At 37.4% G+C, this 24,288-nt stretch overlaps 5 protein-coding genes across 9 annotated transcripts; all 5 read right to left on the bottom strand.

Annotated features, from left to right (window-relative positions):
• Nucleotides 1-222: 222 nt before the first annotated feature.
• On the bottom strand, nt 223-5,360 carry LOC140782544 (uncharacterized). Of its 2 annotated transcripts, XM_073129162.1 has the most exons (9): nt 3,903-5,360; nt 3,336-3,412; nt 3,128-3,215; nt 2,908-3,006; nt 2,663-2,755; nt 2,442-2,561; nt 1,391-1,494; nt 925-997; nt 223-612 (listed from the first exon to the last, which is right to left on the bottom strand). In XM_073129162.1, the coding sequence occupies exons 1-9, from the start codon at nt 4,755-4,757 to the stop codon at nt 550-552; spliced, it is 1,572 nt and encodes a 523-aa protein (XP_072985263.1). In that variant the 5' UTR covers nt 4,758-5,360; the 3' UTR covers nt 223-549. The 2 variants fall into 2 exon arrangements, with proteins under 2 accessions (XP_072985263.1, XP_072985264.1); XM_073129163.1 differs by lacking the exon at nt 2,663-2,755 and having other exon boundaries at nt 3,903-5,068.
• A 136-nt stretch (nt 5,361-5,496) lies between these two features.
• On the bottom strand, nt 5,497-10,116 carry LOC140782545 (uncharacterized). Its single transcript, XM_073129164.1, has 13 exons — nt 9,815-10,116; nt 9,522-9,659; nt 9,346-9,427; nt 9,116-9,192; nt 8,926-9,041; nt 8,137-8,254; nt 7,510-7,626; nt 7,305-7,396; nt 7,079-7,145; nt 6,885-6,966; nt 6,688-6,779; nt 5,972-6,115; nt 5,497-5,811 (listed from the first exon to the last, which is right to left on the bottom strand). The coding sequence occupies exons 1-13, from the start codon at nt 9,974-9,976 to the stop codon at nt 5,665-5,667; spliced, it is 1,434 nt and encodes a 477-aa protein (XP_072985265.1). The 5' UTR covers nt 9,977-10,116; the 3' UTR covers nt 5,497-5,664.
• Nucleotides 10,117-10,684: 568 nt separating this feature from the next.
• On the bottom strand, nt 10,685-14,567 carry LOC140782546 (uncharacterized). Its single transcript, XM_073129165.1, has 7 exons — nt 14,076-14,567; nt 13,513-13,631; nt 13,367-13,432; nt 12,729-12,926; nt 12,212-12,330; nt 11,688-11,793; nt 10,685-11,530 (listed from the first exon to the last, which is right to left on the bottom strand). Exons 1-7 carry the CDS (start codon nt 14,317-14,319, stop codon nt 10,961-10,963), a joined length of 1,422 nt encoding a protein of 473 aa, XP_072985266.1. The 5' UTR covers nt 14,320-14,567; the 3' UTR covers nt 10,685-10,960.
• A 957-nt stretch (nt 14,568-15,524) lies between these two features.
• On the bottom strand, nt 15,525-18,285 carry LOC140782547 (uncharacterized). The gene is made up of 7 exons (XM_073129166.1): nt 17,705-18,285; nt 17,458-17,535; nt 17,217-17,359; nt 16,724-16,794; nt 16,511-16,606; nt 15,896-15,988; nt 15,525-15,811 (listed from the first exon to the last, which is right to left on the bottom strand). The coding sequence occupies exons 1-7, from the start codon at nt 18,200-18,202 to the stop codon at nt 15,729-15,731; spliced, it is 1,062 nt and encodes a 353-aa protein (XP_072985267.1). The 5' UTR covers nt 18,203-18,285; the 3' UTR covers nt 15,525-15,728.
• Nucleotides 18,286-18,635: 350 nt separating this feature from the next.
• Nucleotides 18,636-22,166, bottom strand: LOC140782548 (thiamine pyrophosphokinase 1). 4 transcript variants are annotated; one of them, XM_073129168.1, is made up of 6 exons: nt 21,804-22,166; nt 21,603-21,704; nt 20,388-20,460; nt 19,658-19,759; nt 19,074-19,323; nt 18,636-18,974 (listed from the first exon to the last, which is right to left on the bottom strand). In XM_073129168.1, exons 1-6 carry the CDS (start codon nt 22,076-22,078, stop codon nt 18,850-18,852), a joined length of 927 nt encoding a protein of 308 aa, XP_072985269.1. In that variant the 5' UTR covers nt 22,079-22,166; the 3' UTR covers nt 18,636-18,849. The 4 variants fall into 4 exon arrangements, with proteins under 4 accessions (XP_072985269.1, XP_072985271.1, XP_072985268.1 ...); XM_073129170.1 differs by having other exon boundaries at nt 21,603-21,699; nt 21,804-22,057; XM_073129167.1 differs by having other exon boundaries at nt 19,074-19,329; nt 21,804-21,997.
• Nucleotides 22,167-24,288: the final 2,122 nt, after the last annotated feature.

The raw sequence follows: 24,288 nt of genomic DNA, 5'->3' as shown, positions 1-24,288 counted from the left end.
TCTGAGCCAAGAAGCTCATGAAGATCAATTGATACGTAGTAGCAGCACATAAATTCACGTAACATCCTCGCCTTAAGATGATTAGTAACATTCGCAGCAAATCTCATTCATGCATGGTGTACAGTGTAATAAGAATAAGAAGGACAGACATCTAAGTGATGCATCATTCGTAAAGCAAAGAAACCTAACCAATCTCTTAATTGCAGAGGTAGAGCAACAAAATAAACAGACTAAACCGCAGATATATGCCTCCAACAAAATATGAATACAACAATGATATATCTCCACTTTTGGATGTTGAAGCTATACAAACAAGCACCTGTCAACACAAGCATTATTATATCTATTACACAAAATCACGATTAAGTTCAGAAGACTACAGATTACCACTCAAAAAACAATCATATTTGTTGGCTAACCGCTTCATGTAAACACATCAAAGCTGTGGAGCTCAAGAAAGACATGCTAAGAACATGTATTCGAGCATACTATCGCAATCTTTTCATTCTTGAATAGCTGAAGAAAATTTGTGTTAATTCTTTTTCCAATTTATTCAGCTCTTAACCTCAAAATCTCTTTTGCAGTCCTCATCCTGAAATAATTCATGTGATCCTATAAACAATAACAGATCAGTTGTCATGATAGACCAATAAATAGTTTTATAACCTTAAAGCATATTTTCATTGCCCTATTTATGCTACATATGCCAGATAAAGATTACATCAAAATGAAGAAATCTCAAGATAAGTTTCAACCATCACAGTACCACCAAAATGATATAATGCCAGTTAGGATAAGTACATATGACTAGAAAAACATGGTGCTTGTCTGACTGATAACATGTGAGATCAAATATGGTCAATTGCTGAACTAATCTAAATACAACTTAACATGTTATAAAAAAATTACATAAACCGCACTGACCTGGCTAAAAGAAAGCTGCAAACCTCTGCTGTAGAAGTCAATGTACTTGAGCATAAACATACCACAGTCCGACCTGTTATGATTAGAAAGCATTCAATATCTCAATAAAGGAGAAGTTATAACCAACAGCCCAAATTCCTAGAAGGATTTCTGTATTTACTAGAAGGAAGATTGCTAAAAGTAGAAAAGAAGTCAAAAGGAAGACATCAATACAATTCTGATCAGCAATATGATATGTCTTACATCAAAATAGGGCATCTAATATTCTGCGCATATAGCTGTCCAAATAAGTCGCAGAAAATATGTATCCAAAAAGGGTATAGATAGGTTGGTTAGCAGATAATGCAGTTTGTTACTTTAACAAGCTTAGAAGCTTGCGGAAGTAATACAAGGATATTATCAACTAAATAAAGTTTTGTCACAAGAAGGATGCATATGAGAGGACAACAAAGAGGAAGAAAAATACCCGTTCGTTTGTAAGGGAAGGCCATCAACTGATTCTTGCTTCCAAGACCTCGTGTTTATTTCTTTATCACTTTTGTCTTTCACTTCATCCTCGAGATATTCCGCCTGATATAAGCAAAAGATTGTAACCTTCTATATATAGTATTCCTGAATGTTAGCCAAAATCCTAAAAGAAATGATTTACCCTAGGGCTCCCATGCATGTACCAAAACAATCAAGACAGGAGAGTTGTGCAGTTTCAGCATATATAAATTCTAGAGATCATTGAGCAGTTACCAAGTTTTTCACGAAAATAAAGACCTATTTAGCTTTAATATCTCTTGCACGGCTGCCAAAAACACAAACACCCTTGACATACATCTCATTCACAGGCTCTGAATTTGGGTGAAAGGTCTAACCAAATTGGAGAGGCAGGCATCTTACCTTGAAATTAGAAAAAAAAAGTCCAAAAATAATTGCACACATCATACTTATATAGTTCTCCCAATAAAAGGCAGGCATCATGGATGCTAACAAAATAAAAGATAGGCATCATGGATGCCAATAATCCAAATACAGACGTCAGGCAACGTGCAAGAGTCGATATGCATGCAGTCCATCTTCATTCAAAAAGTTTATTAGAATTAAATTCCCCATCGACCTATATGCATAAAAAGATTTGCTTGTGGCTCCAAAATTTGGTTACTTTTGGGTCGTAAGTTCATCATTGTTGTCCTTTAAACTGCATTGTTTGCTTGCTCATAAACTGAGTTCATTCATAAATTGTTGAAAATCAACCTATTCCTTGTTCCTTTTACCAACTTATGCAGTACATCTTTCAATGATATTGTATCTCTATCCACTGTTGCTATCAGTTTGATCTTTTTGAAATGTTACATAGTGTTGCTGCATAAGTTACAACTTCAAAGAGTCAGTTAATGGTCAGCCAAAATCATGCATGTTTAGAATAATTTATTGCACTAATCATTATGACTATATTAACTGTAAATCTGGTGCACATTACCAGCCTTATGTAAAATCTAAATTGTGCAACAGAAGTAACTAGAGCTTACCAGTACACTTAGAACATTTGGATCCATGCCACCAAGTGAATCAAGATATTGGAATGTCATAGTATCTATATTAATAACTGCTAAACACCAATGTGCACCTTGATGTATAGGAACAAAGATCTGCACGAAAAATTCTGGGAATTAGCTGGATATGACATATTCACTTGTTAATTTAAAAAAAAAAAAGTCAGTGACAACATCTAGGGTCATAAAGACTTTACTTTGCGACATTCAATAAGCCCATACCCTAACTTCTTATGGCTTGTCCATTTTCTTACAGCTTTATAGTCATAATTATTCCTCCCAGCGGTTAGCTAAAAAATAAAGAAAGAAGAACTTAGGTTCACAATACAGTATGTCATATCATAATCAGAATATTTTCAAAAGAGGAGCATAGAATAGTATGCGTCATAGAATTCATATGATGCAACTTGGTAGGTCGAAGTAGATGATGTAAATTAGCTACCTTCTTGTAGAAAAATGTATTAAAGAAATGGCATTTATGGAATTTTTCGGGTTCTCTTATTTCCCTCTGTTTCAATAATGCAAGATACAAATTGATGACCTGAAAAGAATATAGCATAGGTGTTAGAGAAATTTTAATACTATAATTTGCTTCCTCTGATGTAGTATACAGAAGAGGTGAAGAAATCAAAATCCAGGGAAAAGAATTAAAAGAGAATCACCTCGTCGTTCAACCAACCACCGACTCTCAAGCACTGAAAGATCTTTCTAGTAATTTCTATGTTGGACTCCTCATGCATGACTAGAACTCTATGACAGCATAGAGAAAAATAAGCTGATACTCTAATACTTGCTGCTCAATATTCAAAACTAAAAACAATGCCATGATATGCATAGAGCTTAGGACTAAGGTACCATGTCCAACTATACCTGCTGCCACCACAAAAAGCATCATGGACCTCTCTTTCTTCTTCATCACTGAGAGGAGAAAAAGGTCTATGCAGATCCTGAAATTATTACAGGTCATAACAATCATAAACTAAGAGGTTAGTAAGATAATACAAAGTAGAAATATAAAACGCATAGCATTCCAAAATCACATCAGACATCTAATCCACATCCAATACCTAGTCAGTAGCTCAACTATGGATGTTCCAGATCAGAACCATAGTCATCACTAAATGTTAATGTATCTTGTGACATAAACTCATGAAAAGTAAAATTGTACAATTGCACAATACCCTTGAACTATCTAAAATGTTAAATTTTCCAACTTATGTAACGTTGCAATTTTTAACATTTTCAGAGTATAAGGGGCAAATTGTACAATTTAATTATTTAAGGGTGTAATATAATATTCAGTCATGGTACTAGGGGTGAAGGTGCAATTTAGCCAAATAAGAATTAGCAATAGTAACTGGGAAACCTAATTCATATGTCAATGTAGAAAAGGAAAGCTACAGACGTGGAAATAAATAGGCAAGATAGAACAGCTACCTCATCTGGTTCCTCCTCCACTTCCTCGTTTTCTAATCCGATGTCAGATAGCTTCTCCTCATGTTCCAGTGCAGAAAACTCGTCATCATGCCGCTTCGACTCTTCAAGGAATAGCTTATACAAAGTATCATTCTTATCCAATGCAGTCTCACAGTACGTCGAGCCCAGTGCAACACTTCTTGCATCGTCCACCTTCCTCTGATTCACAATATGCAAATCTGACAAATTCGTAGTTGACCGCATTGCAATCCTCAGACCAGACACACCCGCAACAATTAATTTAGGCACGCGGACCTTCTTCTTCTCTCTCTTCAGAAAACTCCAGAAAGAACTCGAAATCCCTTTAATATCCTCAGAGAACTCTGATACGTAGTTGCCCAGCAAATGGGTCGCGTTTTTGAATTTCTCTCTGATACGATTCCCATCATGCGAATCCGGCACATTCCCCGTTGCCCGCCTCCCGGTCCTCACATCAGACTCACCCTTACAAAATGATGTATGCGAACAAACCTCGGAACCTTCAGAATCCTTACTTGCTCTCCTCCTCGAAGAGGTCGAATCCGCTTTAAAGTTCTTCAAGTACCGCGATACCTGGTTGTCCATCGCAAAGGTCCGATCTTTTCCACGAATTAAAGAATTCCGAGCAGCGCCGAGGCCGAAAGCCTTGAGAATCCGCTGGGGCGCGTGGACCAAGCGGGGAAGAGGCGGCAAGGAGCGACTTGGAGTGGAAAGGGGGGGATTTAGAAACTTGGATTTCTTCGAGGGAGGGCTAACCGAGGGGGATAAATCGTAGAAGGGGTGGGGCAAAGAGATATCGAGTACGCCGCGCTTGCGATGGTCGGTCACCGCTCCCATGGAGGAGAGTGGAGAGAGGAGAGAGAAACGCTACGATCGAGATCCATCAGAGGAAGATGACGCGAACGACTGGGTGGGTATTTGAGGGGATGGGGAGGGGGTGAAGAGAGAGGAGAAGGTTGGGGATGTTTTGGAAATGGAGAGGGAAACAGAGAAGATACAAAGGGAGGGAGTTGAAGGGAAAGGCGGGATGAAAACGATACTGTGTGCTTGTGTTTGACTCGCGGAAACTGGCAAGGAGGGATGTAAGGGAAGGGAGAGAAGAGGAAGCATTCTTCTTTTTCGAAGTAGACTTTTTTTTTTTTGGATGATCCAACAATGAGAAAAGCCCCGATGGAATCACTATTAAAAAAGACCAAAAAAAAATGACAAATAATTTTATTATTAACACCCTGTCTTTAAGCTATTTATAATCCAATTCTAACTTTGATATTTTCAAAGCTAACTCCACACTAATCAAAATTACTAAATTATCATTCAGAAAAATAATAGTTTGCTAACAGAAGCGTGAGATCATGCCTGCATCAACAATTCGTGAACCAATTGAAATGGAAATATATGACATCAGAATCATTGAACAAACTTGGTAGGATATCAGGTATAAGTATCAAACGCTGGAAAGGAAATCAGGAACAACTAAAATAAATGCACCTTGAACAAGAAGGGTACAAAATGGTTGCATTTCTGTAAACCAAAAAGAGTGGTTAAGGTTATGGGTATCAACAGATGGTTACATTAATTGAAAATCAATCACACTGTATTATATTATATTACTGGATGTCACTTCAAGTGGAAAACAATACATATAAAGGTGATAAAGCCTGAAGGGGCCATATCATTCCCAATAGAACAGGAGCTTATAGATAATGGTAACAACTTCAATTAACAGATAAAAGATTTTTATACACTATAGTTTCCAGTACACACCCAACCGATGAAGAAAGCCAGCAATTAGTGCCCAAAACAATATTTGAGCAAAGATAACATAAAGGAGAACGCCTACCCTTGTTGAATGCCACACTTTGACGAATATGTGCTTTTGAATCCAATAAACCTGTCAGTGGATATTTTTTTTTAAAACATAATATTGTAGGGAGGGACAAAGGAAAGAGGGATTTAAATACTAGAATATGGAAGAAACTATTATGAATCTTTTTATCAATGGTCCAAAGAAAATAATAATATATAACACAATATGTAAAGCAGAAGTATACCAGTGTATTGTTGGTGCTCTCATAGTACCACCCGTTGAGGAACCCTTCAAATATGCCTTCGGCAGCCATCACAAAAACCAGCATTGCATTCATGCCAATCCACTCCAACGGCAGAAAGAAATTACACAAACCCAAAATGTCAACCTGGTGGAAAGAAATAGCTATATAGTATCACATATAACATGCTTTACTGCTGGCAGGAGAAGGAAAGAAGAAAATTCCATGAATTAGCTAGGTAGTATCACATATAACATGATGGTATGATCTACCAAGCATAGATCAGTACCTGTTTCTGCTCAGGAAAAGTAATAGCACAACAGAGGAAGTTTTTTTTAAGAAAAGAAAAAAAAACACAATAGAGCAAGCTTAAAACAACATTGGGACTGTCACACCACTCATTCGGTGTGGATATATGTTTTCACATATAGCCGTATCCAGTACTTCTGAAGAATCTGAACAATTATTAGATAGTGTTGAATCAAGACAACTACTGACTACAATAAGGAATTCAATAAAATTCACCCCCCAAATGGTATATTCAACTGATCGGAACTCTTGGGGAAGCTAACATGAGTATATATCAACGTATCAAAAATGCTAAGGTTGGAAAAGGTGTATAGTTAATTGAAGTGTGAGACTTCAAGAAATTCTCAATTGGCCGATAAAATAATAAGATAAGAGATTCAGGATCATTAGTGATGTAGAAATCACTGTACCAGGAAATAGATGGTACAAAACACTAATGCACCAGCTCCAGAAGTAACGCAAATATAGCTGAAAGTGTATAATTGCTTGTTAAGTGGAATTGCTGCAAACAAATGGCAAAAGATCCAGTAAATCTTCATGAACAAGAGACCATAACTGATTGTATTAGAACTATGTCAAACAGAGGAAATAGATACTTGGACTTTACCATTAGTGAAATGCAGAACAATTCCCAAAATGAGGAGAACTAGGCCAAGACCAACCCACTGCTTTAGTCTATCTAGATGACTCTGGTGCAAGAAATTATAGAATTGAGATGAAAAAGTAAAACCAAGAAGAGGATTACCATCTTTTGGAAGATAAAAAAGATGGAATGAAGTGAATACTGTAACTAAATTATACCTTCATGTGCACAAGAACATGTCCGTAATGCACTCCGATGATTGTGCTCAGTATTGAAGAAATTGAGCTGCGGAGAACAGGGGTTAAGCATAATGTCCAATGAAGAGTCAAGCATCATGCAACAGGAACTAGGAAGAATCTTCTTATCGAGGATTCCTGTGGATTAACTTTACTATGATGTTGAGGTTTTATTTTCTTACAATTACATAATTCTAGCAGAACATACCTTAGGATTCCTTCAGGTTCAAATGGGGCGAGGCACCAAGCTGGAGCATCCTTCCGAAAAGGCCCCGCATAGGGTGAGTTATCAGTACATTCCTGCATTACTTCAAAACATATTAAAACATCACAAATAGCACGAAGAAAATTTTGTTAATACAAAGCGAAGGAAAATAATTCAAGTGAATGGTTGTAATTTGCAAGAAAACAACCTTTGATCTCTTCCACGCAGGATGCTGATACATGTGGTTGATTCCCAGGACTTGTCGATCAATAAATCCTACAGCATTACAAGGAGGATTTAATTTTCCCCTTGTACCACATTTTACCTAAAACATTGTGAACACTATAAATTTATAACCCAAGAAAAGGATTGCTTGGCAAGTATGGGAATAACAAAGTTAGACTGCATACTGATGCTGATGATGGGAAAATTATTCAGTAATGTGCTATCACATCCCACAAGTACATGATATAACAAAGTTAATTTACGACATAACTTTCGTCATGTGTTATTTTATGTCACACTATTCAGTACTGACCAACAAATACTCATACCAGCTATTTGGATGTCTCTTGGAAATTAATTTATCTAATTTTTAAATTAATTATTAGCTACTAGTAGTTTGACAGAAATTATTCACATTAAAGAATAAAACTTCACACTATTTAAGAACCAAAATAATTTTTGCATTGAACTCACTTGTTCTGCAAATTATTCCGGTAGCATGTTAGTATGTAACTATTTGCAAACAAACAAAGTGCATCTATGCAAAGATTTGCCTTCAGGAAGGAAAGTTGAAAAATCAGATTCATGAGGTCAGTGGAAAATTGCTTACTGTGTAAACCTTCCCATAGTCCGGGCTATCGACATATTGCACTCTAAACTCCCAGTCAGGAACATAAATCCCATAAATTACTGCCAGGTAGACAACTAGAATACAAGCAGCAAGAAGCCTGATAAATTTAACGACAAGAAAATTGGCTGGAGTTATTACTGTGAAAACGAATACAGAGAACTGTCAGATTATACAAATACATTTACTGCAAAATGAATTGTATGTTTCAAAAAAAATCAATTTCCTTCTCATCAAAGAATAATATAGGGAATCTCGCCTTGTAATACTTTCTCAAAATAAATAAATAATCAATCTCGGCTTGTGGTAATTTAAATCTATATAATGTGGTCCTTCACAATGTCACAATGTACTATTATTTTAGAATCTGGCCTGTTTTTCTGTTAGAAAGCATGTAATCTTCTTTGCACTTAGAGCAGGAAGAGATAAGAAATGATACAAGGGAACTACCAGTGAAGCAGCATTGGTTACTGAAAATGTGAATATTTTAGCAGAAAAATGGTGGAAATACATGGAATAAGATGTTATGAATACTCACGGACAACAACAGTTGATGAGTTAAGGAAATCACATGATAATAACAAGTTTAAACTAAGTTTATTTTCAATTTAATCAGATATATTTGCCTAATGCATAACACACCATGGACTTAAAAAAAACCAACACCAGGCTTTCATAGCAATTCACAGATTAAACAACGCAGACAAGCTTCAACATCTAAAAGGCCACAGCAAATGTATGAGAGAAGGAAGAGTTGTCAATTGGCAATACCACTGCCAACAATATAGCCTGAATATGGAGCATTTTGCAAATTGCTGATCCTCGAGCTTTCCATCCTTCATTAGTATTTCGAAGATTGCTACTACCAAGTATGCAAGAGCAATTCTCTGAAGAAGCAAAGAAGAAGTGTTCTCATAAGATTTTCCCATTTGTTTAAGTAGAAAAAAAAATTATTCTTTACCTGGAGGATGCCACACCATCTTATCTGCTTCATGTCAACTCCATATGTGAGATCTCCAGGAGCATGTGAGTACCCACCTACAAAATAGTAAAAAACCAACATCAAATTCTCCATTGGCTATCTTTAGTGGTATATTTTATCTTTTTGTTTAACATCAATCTAAATTCAAAATAGAACAACAAAATTAAATAATTCGAAAAAATTTATTAAATTTTTTCTTCCAAACAAACCTTGCAATATGATCCCCCAGAAGAGCAACTTGAGCGTCCTAACAACCACCCTCCTCACAGCCCGACACCGGTCCGGTATCCTCTACACCGAGATAAGAGCAATTGCCAATTCAGTGTATGGTGTCGCTAAACTAATTAAAAGGTGGAGGAAGAGAAAAAAGGATAGAGAAGGAGACCTTGAGAGAGAGCGGAATCGCCATCCCCACGATGAAGAGAAAGAAGGGCATCACGAAGTCGGCGAGGTTGCACCCATACCATGGCGCATGGCCGATCACCGGCCATTCACCTCCGGCGCCGTCCACCAGTATCATCAGCTGTGGAACACGAAATCGAGAACCATCAGAACCGTCCGATCCATAATCATGTAAAGATACAGCTTTTTCGACCGTCCGATTCCTCACTTCGCTTTTCTTGCTTTCAAGTTTGAATGAGAGAGAGAGAGAGAGAGAGAGGCGGGAGATGAGATTACCGCGACGGTGAGGCCCCGAAAGATGTCGAGCGCCGCGACTCGCTTCGTACGGCGGGGTTTCTTGTCGTCGTCGTCCGCCGCGGCGACGGCGAAGCTCGGAGGGCGGTGGTCCTCCGGGTCCTCTTCGGCGGCGGTTCGACGGACGAGATCTTGGCTCGCCATGTGTGAACCGGAGATGAGAGATAGAATGCGCGCGCGTAGCGTCCCACTTCTCGGTAGCAATGGAGTATGGGCTTCAGATAAAAGATTCCATTTCTTGCATGATTAGTTTCTTTAGAAATGGATCCTCTGCAGCTCCGTCTGAAAGAAATTCGTGCAACTTTTGTTTATTCAACAGACAACTTTGGTTCAGATTAGATAATAATTTTGGTTATTTGATGGAATTTGATGTGCTATTTGGATCCAACCAGTTGCTATATCAAATTATCCATCTCCAAACAGAAGTGTACAAAGATAAAAGGCATTTGACAGAGACTAATGTCTAGTGGAACGAAAAGATTCCAAAAGTTGGATGCATATCTTGTAAATTTTATTGTGTTCGGTCGAATGACTGTGAAAGATGGATAAGGACTACAAGTTGGGCCCCCTTTTTGTTATAACAGAAGCAATTGGGTACAAAGCCTTGTGCTTGGCCACCCTGTTAGAAAATTGTCCTACTTGACAATGGGATAAAGCTGGACTCGTATAACAACTCTGGATTCTTTAGAACCCCTGTACCATTTCTTGTTGAAATTGCTACCTTCACCATAAAACTTTGTTATGCATAGTGCCACTTCAAGAAAATGCTGGTTAATTTCACATATCTATACACTGATAGCAAGAACTAGAGAGATGTTAGTAGTTTAAAAATTCTAATAGGGGGGCGTCTAATTAACATAAAACAGGCAGCATATTATTCATCAATAAATAGCACCTCCAGTGGCACCTGTAGTAAAGATATTTCTGTCCTTTTGCTAATGTTTGATATGAGAGGTATAAATGATCTACGATCGCAGGTGCCAAAATTGGAACTGATCATTCAAGAGGACATCAGTGGAAAACTTGAAGAAATATACAGGGATATGAATCTAACTACAAAGGGGAAATCTCTCCAAATAAAGAGCCCACACAATAAAGACTCCTGATATCCTGCTTTGCAGAACAAGGTCAGGTGCTGTTCCATTGGGGGAAAATATTCCCCTCAAGGAACTGCCTCCAGGCATTCAGTGGACTGAGTCTTTGAACTTCCTGATGGCTTTCATCCATTAGCCTGCCATTCATGAACAAGCCTCTAGCAGCAAACCCCATGAACTCAGTAGGGTTCATGTAGCCACGAATTCGGGATACAATGCCGCGTTCATAAGACAATGTCATCCTGACTGTTTGAGAAGGGTTGGGCTTCTGAGGCTGGGCATGGCTTAGTGTTGCTTGCTCCTCTACCTTCTTAATGATCAGGGAGTCTTCCTCTGATGACAATAGATTCCCCATGCCAAAAGCTTCCCAATCAACCTGCTGCCAAAGTGCATACCCATATTCTGTCTTACCTGTATATAAATATTGTACTTCTGATGGCTGTTCGAGTGCCAATCTGTCAACCTGGGTTTTTAGCTCTTGTAATCGTTGGCTTATCCTTGATGATACAGCATCATATAAAGTTCCAACAGAAATATCTCGAGTATCATCATTGTTATGGAGCAGATCATCAAATTTGATGGGATCACCAACCATCACTATTACCTATCAAACACGCAACCCAAAGTTAATCAATATGTAAATGTAGATATACTTCAAATAAGAACATGATAAGTCCTGCCTTTTGTTCCTAAATATGTAATAATTAACATATAATAATAATTGGCAAGGCGATAATCAAGGGAAGTGGGTGTTAGCGTACTCTTTGGCCAATTTTCGGAAATCGTGCCCCTATAGGCATGATATCTTGCATTCCTGTATGGACAAAAGGAACAACCATTGGAATACTGTCTGCATCCATCACCAACCTATAATCCCAAATGAATAAATAAATCAACATCCAGAGAAAATGTTAATGAAAAAAAAAACACAGGGTATAAAATATCAAAGTAACAAAAAGAGTATGCAGGTCATACGGAAAAAGTATACCCATAAATAATCTGCAAACTGTTTTAATCTTGTAGAATATTAGGTGATAATACAGAAAATCATTCAAGAAAATTTTCTAATAATACAACTACAAAAAAGACCATGTCCCAAAACCATTTAGTAAGGAAGAACACTGAATGGCATGACTGTAAACCTACAGAAAAGTTCAGTCCAGCAATATATATTTATCATTAAGAAGATACCATCTGGTATATCAAAATTCTCAACTACCAGAAATTTACTCTTTCATTATGGTGCAAATTCTATAAAAGTGATCACATGCTTGTGTTTCCTCACCTTCCAACTCCTCTTTTGGCAGAACCTATGGTTCTCCCACCATCCCTGGAGCGACTTCCTTCTGGGAATATATGAACCCACCCACCATCATTTAGCTTCTTTAGAGCCATATCCATTCCCTAGGACAACAATCAAAAGAAAAAGTTCATCAGCCATCAGAACCTTACACTACGGCTCTTTCACACAATTGCACATCATGGCTGAACCTTTTCCCTTATTTCCTTTTTCATCATATGCCAATTGTCATGAATATATATATACACACACTACACACACCACAGATGGAAGGTGAGTGCTTTAGATTTAGACTAGCAAAATATAGGATTAACACTAAAATGACTACTGCATGGTGCTTCAGTTGAACTAGTCAAACTGCGTGCGAGGATAAAGGATCCTATAACTCCTACACTACACAAACCTCATGCAAAAACAATACAAAGAGAATTGCGGAAAAGAGTCTGTTGTCAATAATTAAGAAGCATTTAAGAAGTTGTACTTAAACAATACAGAAAAATACCTTTTGATAAATGCCGTCACCTCGAGAAACAGGTAAAACCTTAACACACCGGAAGAAAGAAGACATCATGGGATTAGTAAAGCAACGATCACTTGCACAGAGAGTCCATCTTATGTTGCGAGCATCCAACATTACACTCGGTGGAAGAAGAGATGCAATCACTAGCGGGTCATCTACAGAGGCCACGTGATTGCTAACCTAAAAAAACCTCGAAATATGAGAAGAACACAGATCCAACTAAGAACTTACATGTAAGCACCAGAAGTAGTGCACTAAAAACCAACAGATTAAGTATTCACAAACAAGAAAGTCTTCTGCAAGAAAAGAAAACGAAGACCAAATTCATTGATCCACCAATTTTACAACTATCTAGTCAATGGAATTTCGAATTTGCAATTTGCCCTAGGTAGTGCTAGATATAGCAATAAAAATAAAGCAGATAATGAGTTGTCTACTTTAAAGTTTAAATTGATGAAAATCATACAGATAGCTAGTCTGAATTCCTAGAAGGTTCAAGATATGATATAACTATGCAACAAGCATATATGAAAGTAAATACAAAATTAGTAAATAGAAGTTACATCCACAAAGGACATAGACAATGCTGGCTTAATAATAAAGCAACCACTACAACTTACAGTTACAAGGGATGTGCCTTTAGGTCTTTCTAACAGTGCCTGATGTAATTTTTCAGCGCCATATATCTGCAAAACTTGACCATAAACAAGGATGTTGGAAACAATAAAATTCCGTAGGGAGATATTCAACTAGGTCCATGAAGTACCTGAACACAGTTGAGACCATGCATAAACACATGACAAGCATTGCCAATAATAGGAACAGCCAGACCTTGGAGAAACCGGACTATGAGTGAGTCATCAATTGCATCAACATCCTTGTCCACTGCAGTTGTTAAATAAGTTTAATGCCTTATCAATTATCATTACATGAGGACAATCTAAGATTAAGAAACAAAAACTCAAAAAGAACCTAGTTTCCAGATATTACTTCAAAAGACAGTAAAGTAACAATTTTTCCAGCGACTCTAAATTTCACAAAAACAATCGGTGAAAAGTACATCATACCAATTAGCTAATTCATCAAAAGTTGTTCAGGGCCAATCACAGATCAAATTGGTCACTTTTGTTCCAATCGACAATATTTAGACCTTGTATCTATACTAAGCTATTCATGTCCAAATATCATGCCGTTCAAATCACAACGATTATATAAGGCAAAAAAAGGATCAAATACAGATCCAAGATGTCAACTTTAAACGGCTCCAGATAAACATAACACCCTACACTATCCAAACAACCAATGTCTACTTGGAGAAGAGAAGCCGACCTTTCTTGCGATAGAATCTAAAAGTAGTGGAAGAAGAATCAGAAGAAATCGTCGGAGAAGGATCGCTCCATAGGCTACGGACACGAAGGGCCCATCGCCGGAGCGCTACCGAGTAATCGGACTCGGCTTGCCGGTAGAGGTGCCGATCCACCGCAACTCGGAACCGATCTCGGATTCGGATCTGCAGCTCCCGAGCTCGATCTTTCCACGGGCCGACGCTGTGTTCGATCCACTGTCCCGCCATCGACCGCGACGAACGATCTCGATCGACCACACCGCCACAAGGGATCGACGAAGAAGGAGAAGAAATGGAAGACTAGAGTTGGAGTTTCTGGCTTCTGCTAGGGTTTACTCGGAGAGATGGATTGGAGAGGTAACGGTGGCAAGGGGGCAGGGGCGGTAAAGTTAGGGAGAAGGGTAAGGGGGTGTTTGTGTGTGAAGAGGGGCCCAGAGTACGGTGAGAAGGTTCAACTTTCGGGTGCCGTTTTGGGTGAGGATAGGTGCTCCTGATACCGGAATAAATATCCGGATTGGATAGTGAGATATTAGTATCGAAATAAGGTATTCGTCAGTGGTGACGTCATAAACAGTATAATTATTCTAGATTCAAGTCAACGATTTGAATCCAAAATCAAAATTTCCAATTTTGACGTTATAAATCCGCTAGCTTCTTTTATTTTTCCACTAATTTGAGTAGTTCTCTCCTTTTCCTTTTTCATTACATAAGCTGCAAGATCTCCAAAAACATATCAAAACATCAGGTTATCCTTCTGTAACATCTCTCTACTATGGGCCTATGGCCTATTCCAACCTTCAAGGAACATCTTAAACCAAATGATACTTTCCATTCTACCAGAAATAGGGGTGAAAACGGATCGGATACGGATCGGATAGTGCTCAACTCATATTCGAATTCATATTTTTAGTCCGGATAAGAATTCAGATACAGATATTAGACGGATAGCAAAATTTAAAACCATATCCTAACTAAATGGATACGGATAATTTTCGGATAGAGGATCGGATCTTAAACGAATATTAATTGAATTTAAAATAATTATAATATTTTATTTATATATAATTAACACAAAATTATTAAGAGTTTTAGGCTAAATAATTTTTTTATATGTCAAATTTATAAAATTAGAGAAATTAATCTCTATAAATAATATATAATGTATTATTAGTAATAATATTAATATTTACTATTTAAATAAGGAAATTAAAAACTGTAAATCATTTTAAAAAAATATGCGGATAAACGGATATCCGAATCCGAAAAATATATCCGACCCGTATCAAAATCCGAATCCGATTTTTTTTCAAAAATTCTATCCGTATCCGTATCCGAATCGGATAGAAAATTTTTATCCGAATCGGGTCGGATAGCGGGTCGGGTCGGAGTTAATCCGACCCGTTTTCACCCCTAACCAGAAGGATAACGCCATATTCTATAAGTGGAAACATCTTTCACTTAAAAACTTTAATATGTCGACTGTGTTCTCGAATGTGAATATAACATTTCTTTCTGAGAGTAAGCTTCCATTTCCAGGAGGTAATATAACATGGATAAAGTAACACAAGGACATGAATTGGAGGCTTCAAGATCCGATATATGAATTCCTCGGAGAAAGATGCCCCCTTCAAAGAATCTTAACAAATGAAAATTCTATCAGCCGGTACCGCATTGTTCACATTCAAGTAATTGACATCAACTGCAACCTCTCCAAAATCATCTGAGAAGGAAAAACACAAAATTCTCAGCCTGTCTGTAAGATGGTACTAAAACAACTAAGGGATCAAAGGGAATAGAATATAACCTTCATAAACAGTTCTGACAAACTGCACATACTCTGGTATAAGTTTCTTATAAATTATGCCATCAGGATGAGCATCCAGGATTACCATGACTCCTAGATCATCATCAGAATTATTCAGAGAAGGAAATGGTTTAATTTATGCACACAAAAAAAACTTAAAAAAGAATTAAGTAAAAAAAAAAATTTGCAGCGCCTTATTGCACGTTTTCTATTAAGCGGGGAGCCATCACCGTAAGAAGCAAGATTGTGAGAGGTTAATGATTTAAAGAATAAGTAACATGTGCATAGCGAGCAGGGTAAAATATAACATTGAATTGCCTGTCAAACTAGTGCACTACCTTATATTCTAGGTACAGATATATTTTATTCAGTTTTGTTTGTTTGCTCTCTCGCAGGAGCAAAGAGACCCAAGTATACACAGATAATTCAGAGAGGCATAAAAAGTACTGTGTAGGAGAATTTGAGTGACAGAGAGAACAAAGCAACTGTTGGTCCTACATGAGTAGAAACATGCAACTAGTGAGTGTTAAGGCATTTGCAGAACATAGAGTGGAATGAAGCAACAGTCACTGAACAATTTACAGCTTTGCGCAATTTAGAAATTATAAGACATACCAGGTGCCTCCCAACTTCTTGTGACAGTAGAAGGCATTGGTGCCAGCCAAAGGATATTCCTCAAATTCATAGAATCATCATAAACTACATTAGATCCTGACAAGATATATAATTCCAGAACAATTGCATAAGATAAATATTCTTATGCAAACTGGCATTGAAAACTATATGACTTGACAAAATCTGTATTTATAGAGCCCCATAGAAGATCACCTCTTTGACAATACCCCATATTAAAAGGAAACACTTTTTCCTCATATGCTGGATACTCTTTGGCATGAAACCTGCATGATATAATGAATAAATAAAAATGGTCACCTTTCAAGATACGTGTCAGCTTTTTAATTTAATATCTTTCTAGAGCAAATGAATCCTCAATTCGTGAGAAAATTGCAAATGATCAACCAAGTTATCCAAAATTTGGCTCAATCACATGTTTGTTCCAAAAATAAAAGTGAAATGTCGAATTATAGCAATTCAATTCCTCTTTCAATCTAATATATGCCATGGAAAAAGATGAGATGCAGAGTACATAGCTAATTCGCCCAAAACACTTTTCCGAATACTTTGCAATAAAAAGTTCTAAAGCACTTATAAGGAGATATAAATCCCCACTTTCTTTACAATTGCTAATTTATTAGGACCCAAATTTGCAATAGTTAAAAAAGTTTAGCAAGATCAATCAAATCCTGTGAGCAATTCTTACAGTATGCCAAGTCTTCCCGTGCCAGTGGCAAGGAAAAGATGCCCGTGAAACAAATCATACCGACTGAGCGACACATTCAATCCAATGGATGGCCCCCTCATAACAATCAATTCGAATAAAAATGCAAGATAAGAGTTGAGATCCTGCACACAAAATTTAAGTATCTGAATTTATCACTCAAATCACCAAACAATGAACAAGAAAAAAAAAAAGGTTCAGAACTGGGTTTGCAGTGAAAAACCTCATTAGCAAAGCGCCGTCCATAGGGTGTCCGGGTTAGTTCACACTTATCCTTCTTCAATCCCTCTATATCCGGCACCTAGTGGTATCATTTGAACTTCAATTTAGACTAACAGTTTAATATTTCCAGCAAAACTTCATTCCCAATAAGTAAAACTTCGAATTTTCTTTTTTCTCTTGGCAAAATTGCTTTGTTTGAAACAAATATTGTAAAATCTAGATTACCTAGTGCTATACTAGCTACTCACAGGCAACATTGTCGGATCTAACGCCCGCTGGATCGCAGCTGGATCGCCACCGGAATCCACCGCCAGCCGAGCGAGCTCCAACACCGGCTCCGGCGGCCACCACACCATCTCAGCAGCGGCGTCGCATCCAACGGCCATAAGATCCCGCCTTGGGATCTTGTGCAAGGGTCGGGAGTAGGAACCATTGGGAGGGGAGAAGGGGACGAGGAAGCGGAGGCAGGAAAGGAGGTCACGTGCTTCGGCGGAGGGGAGAGCGGCGGCCTCGCGTGGGCTCCCGAGGAGGGCGATGAGGTCGGTGGCGAGAGATTGGGAGGGAGAGGGGGAAGTGGAGGAACGGATAGAGGAGGAAGATTTGAGGGAGAGAGGGGAGGAGAGTCTGGAATGAAAGGAGAGAGATGGAAAGGAGGAGGAGGAGATAGTTAAGGAGGAGAAGGAGAAGGAGAAGGCGAAGGAAATGGAGAAGGCGAGCTTGAGGGAGAGGGAGGAGGGAGTTCCCATCTTCCTGGATCAATCACCACCACCTCTCGCCGACTTTATTAGTCAACTCTCGGCTTAGCTTATTTACTCACATACTCTATGTTAACTGGTTCGTGGAGATATATATATATATATATATATATATATATATATATATATATATATATATATATATATATATAATTCAATTAACAAGGAGAAAATTGCAATTACAAGCTGCAATTAATTTATTTAATGTTGCCGGACTGTCAACTTCTACCATTATCTAAATAGATTCTTATTGAGAAATTGGGGAGATATTTACAGGGTACAGATTGAATTGCAAATTCTGATCGTTGATTACCCAAGTGCTTTTTCCAGGAAAAAAAGAATAGATCAAGTGCAAGTGTTCAACAATTTATTTTGTTTTAAAAAAAAAAGTCTATCCTGTAGGAATAAGGAAAGCAATAACAAATTTAATGTCACAAGAAAAAGAAGAAACATGATATCATGACTAAAAACATCGATACAAACTTGATGGCTTACAACATGATATATTATAAAAGCCATCAGAGAATCATAAATTCATGCTTAAATGCAGATGTATCCGATAGTGAAACCTCAACTTTTATTCAAAATTAATAAATGCCTTTTATGCAGGAAAAAAATGGTAACAACAAGAACAAAATCTATTCATTTGTCTTTCTGATAGATATTGTCCACAGGAGGTCTGAATCAGAACGAACTGTAATCTTCTCCTCTTTCACAAGATTTGAAGTGCTTATCAAACCACCAAAGCCCATTTCAGACTCAGCTGAAAATAAGATGGAGGAAATTCTTGCAGTAAATAATAACATTGTGTTGCCAAACAAAATGTACTCAAATCAAAAAGATCATAAGATGATGTACTGACTCAGATTCCATTGCAGACCAGTGGTCGTGGTTCGCATGGATGGTGCACCAGCTGGAATCAGTCCGCAGTGCGGGCCTTCAACCGTCGCCTGGATGAGGATCTCATGACAATGTGTTTTAGGAAGAAGATATATCAAGCAATCATCAGATAGAAGAACAATCCGGATGTTTGAGAAGCGATACAGCACGTTGATGTTTCCCATCTCATGGTCAAATCTTCCCCCAAGCGCCCCGGAGGCAAGAATGCATAACTGCAGCTAAAGCATGCAAGTATGAGCACTATAGCATGGAAATCTGGTTACTATAGCAGAATGTGCAATGATAAGAATGTAAATTGAGAAAGGGATCTCTGGTAGTCCAATGGCCCAGAAAAACCCTGCTAGTTGTGTATTGATTCATATGGAAAGAGCTGGTTAAGGGCAAGCAGAAAATCAAGGACAGTGACGTTAATTGGCAAAGACAGGATCATAGTTGAGGGTTGCTAGAGAAAATAGAAGACATCATAGACTGACGAAAACAAGGTTTGTTACTAAATGGTTAGTGAGAATGAACAACTTAAGAATTCATAGTCCTCATCTTGCTTACATCAGATTTGCCAAAGGCAGGTGTGCGGTCACAAATGAAAGTTATACATTTGTGTAGATCTGTGGTGTCCTGATCACTCGATTCATCCACTATCATAACACCCTGAAACACGTGAAACAAAAAGAAATCATATTGGTACCCATTTGCATGATGCATACAATTTTTTCATATATGTCATGAAGAAGAACATAACTATAAAAGCAAGATGTTTTTAGCTGTTGCTTTTATGTCATGTATATGCTGATCAGGCAGACATTCAAAAACCATGTATCTGCTTGTTCCCATAATTAATAAATGCCATCAAAATGTAATCAAATTTCTATTCTTAGTAAGGTCAGCAACAAAAACACTAGGAAACAGTTCTTAGAGTAATTAAAGGATATTTTGAAAGTTCTATATCTAAGTTTTAGATCTAAATGGAACCTGCACTTAAAAGTAGTTCTTCTAAAAACAAGAAGTTAAATCAACACCAAATGAGCTGTTCAGATATTTGCATTATATTGCATATAGAACACTATTTCCCTTTACCTGTGTATACTAAACTTATGCTCCCATGCTTGCCGTCAACCATTTCAATCAGATCGAATAAAGATCACCAATCAAGTGCAAATTATCTTGATAATGTCTAGCAGACTTTTTCATGTCTAAAGGAACTACAGTAAGCGGTACCAAGGGAACAGTATGCTTTTCAAGTTTGAAAAAATAAGCAAGAAAAGCTATATAAAGATACCAAATTAGAATAGAACTCCTTCACTTCCGCTCTTATCGAGTCCATATCTCCTTTAATTACATCTGGCTTGTACCTGTGATAGTTAAAAGAGAAGATGGAGTAAGTCGGTCAAATATCTGGCAGTTCTTGCAACAAATAAGCAACACATCAAAATACAGCAGAAATAGGACTTAAACTTGTAGTCATGTCCATGATGTCCAAATGAAAGTTATCTTCTCGTCGTTCATCATGTGATATATGCAGATTGTTGTGTCATAATTTGTTGATAATTTTCGGCACACGCATCAAACTTAATATTGTCATTAATCATGTTATCATATGTGAAGGGTCAAGATGTTCAGTCCTCCTACTTGAATGTTTTATCTAAATCTCGTTCTTGTTCTTTATATTCTGCCATTATTCATTTTTTTTCTTTTTCTTTTCTTTTATTTAGGATCTGCTTGAAAAAAGCATACACTTAAGAATGAAAGTTTAAGACAAGAAAGCAAACCCATTTTACAAGAAGCTGACATCATGATTCCCTGATACACTTAACTCATAGATACCCAAATCAGGCCAATACAACACATCTTCCAACCAATACAAAGTTCAGATTCAACAGAAGTATAGTAATCATGACAAAGCCCAAACCCAAACATTTTGCCTCTTTTTTTATTTATTTTAAACACTGTTGAGTAGAATGCTAAAATCTCCATGCTATTTATTGCAGGTGGATACATAGGAAAGTACTAGCGCAATTTGAGGTCACAAATGCAACTCATCGACAAGCCTACTTGACATGAAAATTAGGCAGATATAGTTCAACAGCTTAACTAAACAAAACAAAGAAAAAGTAGGTTGTTTAATTTTAATACTGTCAGTTATCTCATCCACACCACCAAACTCCTTGCATAGCACCCAACACTTTCATACTTGTCCTTTCCATTCAATCTTCCTACACTCACTGTATGAAAGATTCCCCTTCGTTGGCATATCCATCTCCGTTTGCACATCTGACATCACTTTCCTAAGCCGGGGCCAAGACATCCACCTTTCGGGAAAAGGGAAAAAAATTATCTTGCCCTTACTCCAATCTACAAAGTTTCTACTCAAGGAACACTTACGAGCCCTTAATTCTTCAAAATATTTTACCAAATAAAAAACGATTCTAAATCAAGACAAACTAATCCCAAGGTAAAATAAAAAAAAACCAAACAGAAAGAATAAAGCATGCACCTGAGTCGAACATCGTGAGGATCTTGCTCCGGGAACAGCTCCGGCATCTCGTCGTAGATCCGATTCGCTCCTCCGTCCGCACAAACCCGCAGCCGTGCTGCTCTACATCACATCCCCACCCCCAACAGTTAGCCATGTATCGATCCGCAAGCATAAACCCTAGAAGAAACCCTAGAAAGAGAGCACATAAGAAGGGTTTACCGTGGCTCCAGAGCAGAGGAGAGAAGCGGGGCAGACTCTGGTTGAGCACCACGAGGGAGTACGTTAGCGGAGGGCCGTCGACCTCGCCGGAAGCGGTCGGAGGTAGAAGGAAAGCGGAAGCATGCCTCATCACCCCCATCCCTACGCTCCTTGCTAACGTGCGCCGCGGCGGCAAAGAGAAACAAAACCCGGTAAGGAGGGAGGCAGGCCCAATAAATACAGGATGAAGAGTCGATCAACGAAATATCCTTGGAAGGACACGTGTCGATCTTCATAGCTGTTGTTTAAATAGACCTGCTCTCCTTGTACCGAATCCGAAAAGGGGCACCGGGCACTGGACACTGGGCACTAGGAGAGGAGCGCGCGTTCCTCTCCGCAGGAAAGGGATTTGATGCAAGGAGGAGATATTTGGTTGGCTGTCGTGCTGCCACGTCGTCATAAAGTAGACGTCCGAACGCAATTTACTAGATTACAGGCTATTTATAGCTGTGGCTTGACTTCCTCTTCTGTTTTTTCTTAAATAATATTTTTAAGGGATTTTTACAAATCACACCCTATATTTTAGCAATTTTGTGATGCACACCTCGTCTTTTGGGGAATTTTATAACGCGACTCTACTTTTTCCTATAATATTTATTTAACACCCTGAGTTAATTTAACATAATTATAATGAAACTAAAAGATACCATAAAGAGAATATTCTGTTATAATCTACTATATAATTTATAATATTCCTAAATTACTCTTGTACTCATCTCTAATTTTATTCATAACTTAAATATCTATACTTATTGTTTACAGAGAACATGGTCTAAATGCCAAGCCAATCTTAGAGCTTTCAAACTCTAAGTCATGGAGATCTTAGAGCTCCCAAAATGCTAAGCCGACTTTGTTGCTTATTTATAATTTTATGAGATAAAGTTTAGTTTTAGAAAAAAGAATTTAGATTTTGTGAGGTAGAGTTTAATTTGAGAAAGAAGTATTTTGTGGGGATTTAGGTTAGGTCAAGATTTTTTAAGGGTATTTTAGTAATATTTGAACTAGAGTCACATAAACTATATAACATGGTTAATATCAGTTAGCTAAAGTCACTTATACATCCTTCCTATAATAAGCATGCGGGAGGATGTTACCGGGTCGGTATCACCAAATATTGGATCTGATTTCCAAGAGGAGGTTTATTTGTTTGTTTAATTGCTATTGCGAGCTTGCAAATTATAGGAAAAATAATAGGTCGCGTTATAAAATTACTAAAGATGGGGTGCGAATCACAAAATAGATAAAATATAGAGTGTAATTTGTAAAAAAATGTATTCTTAAATATACGGTATTATTTAAAAAAAATAGTGTTTTTCGAAAGTCCAAACGTAATAAATGTCATAAATGATTCTCATAAGAATAAGCGTCACTCTAATACTCTATTGCTCATTTTGGATGGCAATATTATTGAAGACCTATAAGTGCCTTAGATTCTCAATGAAAGAATAGTGCTATAGCACTACTTGGAACATTAGATCTATGCAATTATTGTGCTCCTAAAAAAGTAGATGTCAACTCATGCCCTCCTTCGTCAACCCTGCCATCTGGAAGAGCATTAGGTTTTAACAACAGCTGTTCGGCGACTAAAAAGTAGAATCTCATTTTTTTATATATGTAATTGCATAAAATAAAAATTAATTTGTTTATTTATTAAAATTAGTTTCAATTTTGTTCTTTTGACTTTCTTCGTAAAAAAAAAAGAGTGGAGTCTAATCAGTTCTTTAAACTCAACTCAGTTCATGTATTGATTGCACGTATCTAACGGTCTTTAGACAGTTGTTGATTTCTTGATCTATATGAGAAAGAGAGGAGGATGACAACAAGTTCGTTCTCTTTGGGCCAAGCCCCAAAGGCTGTTAGAAATTATCAAGAAGGATGATGTCATCTCTTATTAAGCTGCTTAGATTAACTCTCTAATCACCTTTTTAATTAGAAAAGGTAGCTAAAGTGCTTTGACTAATTCAAAAAGGGCAGCAGAAACATGGCCCACAACATAATATTATTTTCATGAAACATATATCTCTTATCAACCTGTGGGACATATCAGCTTGACAGAAACTTTGTTTAGTGCCAATGGGAAGAGTTTGAAGACTTTGAAAAGGTGAACTTTTTCAAACAAATTTAAAACTCAAACCATGTGATCAGTAATACAAAATGTAATGAGACTACCATATGATTATAGTACTATGACATACTGCTGTTGATGTTGAAGGATTCAATGACATCACCTGTTAGGAGAAGAGCTAGAGGGATTAATTAGATAGCAGAGCTTGTTACATCATAATTGCCAAGATTAATTAATTAATTAATTAATTATATAGTAGTTATAAGAAATAGAGCTCACCTTGTCTTCTAAAGATAAATTCAAGTGCATTTATAAAACTGATGTTAGTCTGATAGCTGATATCAAATCTTATGCAGGAAACTTTCCTACTTGAAAATGGAT

The sequence above is a fragment of the Typha latifolia genome, chromosome 2, assembly GCF_019914945.1.
Source record: "Typha latifolia isolate L0001 chromosome 2, TyphaL0001v2, whole genome shotgun sequence".
In the NCBI taxonomy this organism is placed as follows: Eukaryota; Viridiplantae; Streptophyta; class Magnoliopsida; order Poales; family Typhaceae; genus Typha; species Typha latifolia.
Note: the sequence above shows the minus strand (reverse complement) of the source record. Positions and strands in the feature narration are given on the sequence as shown.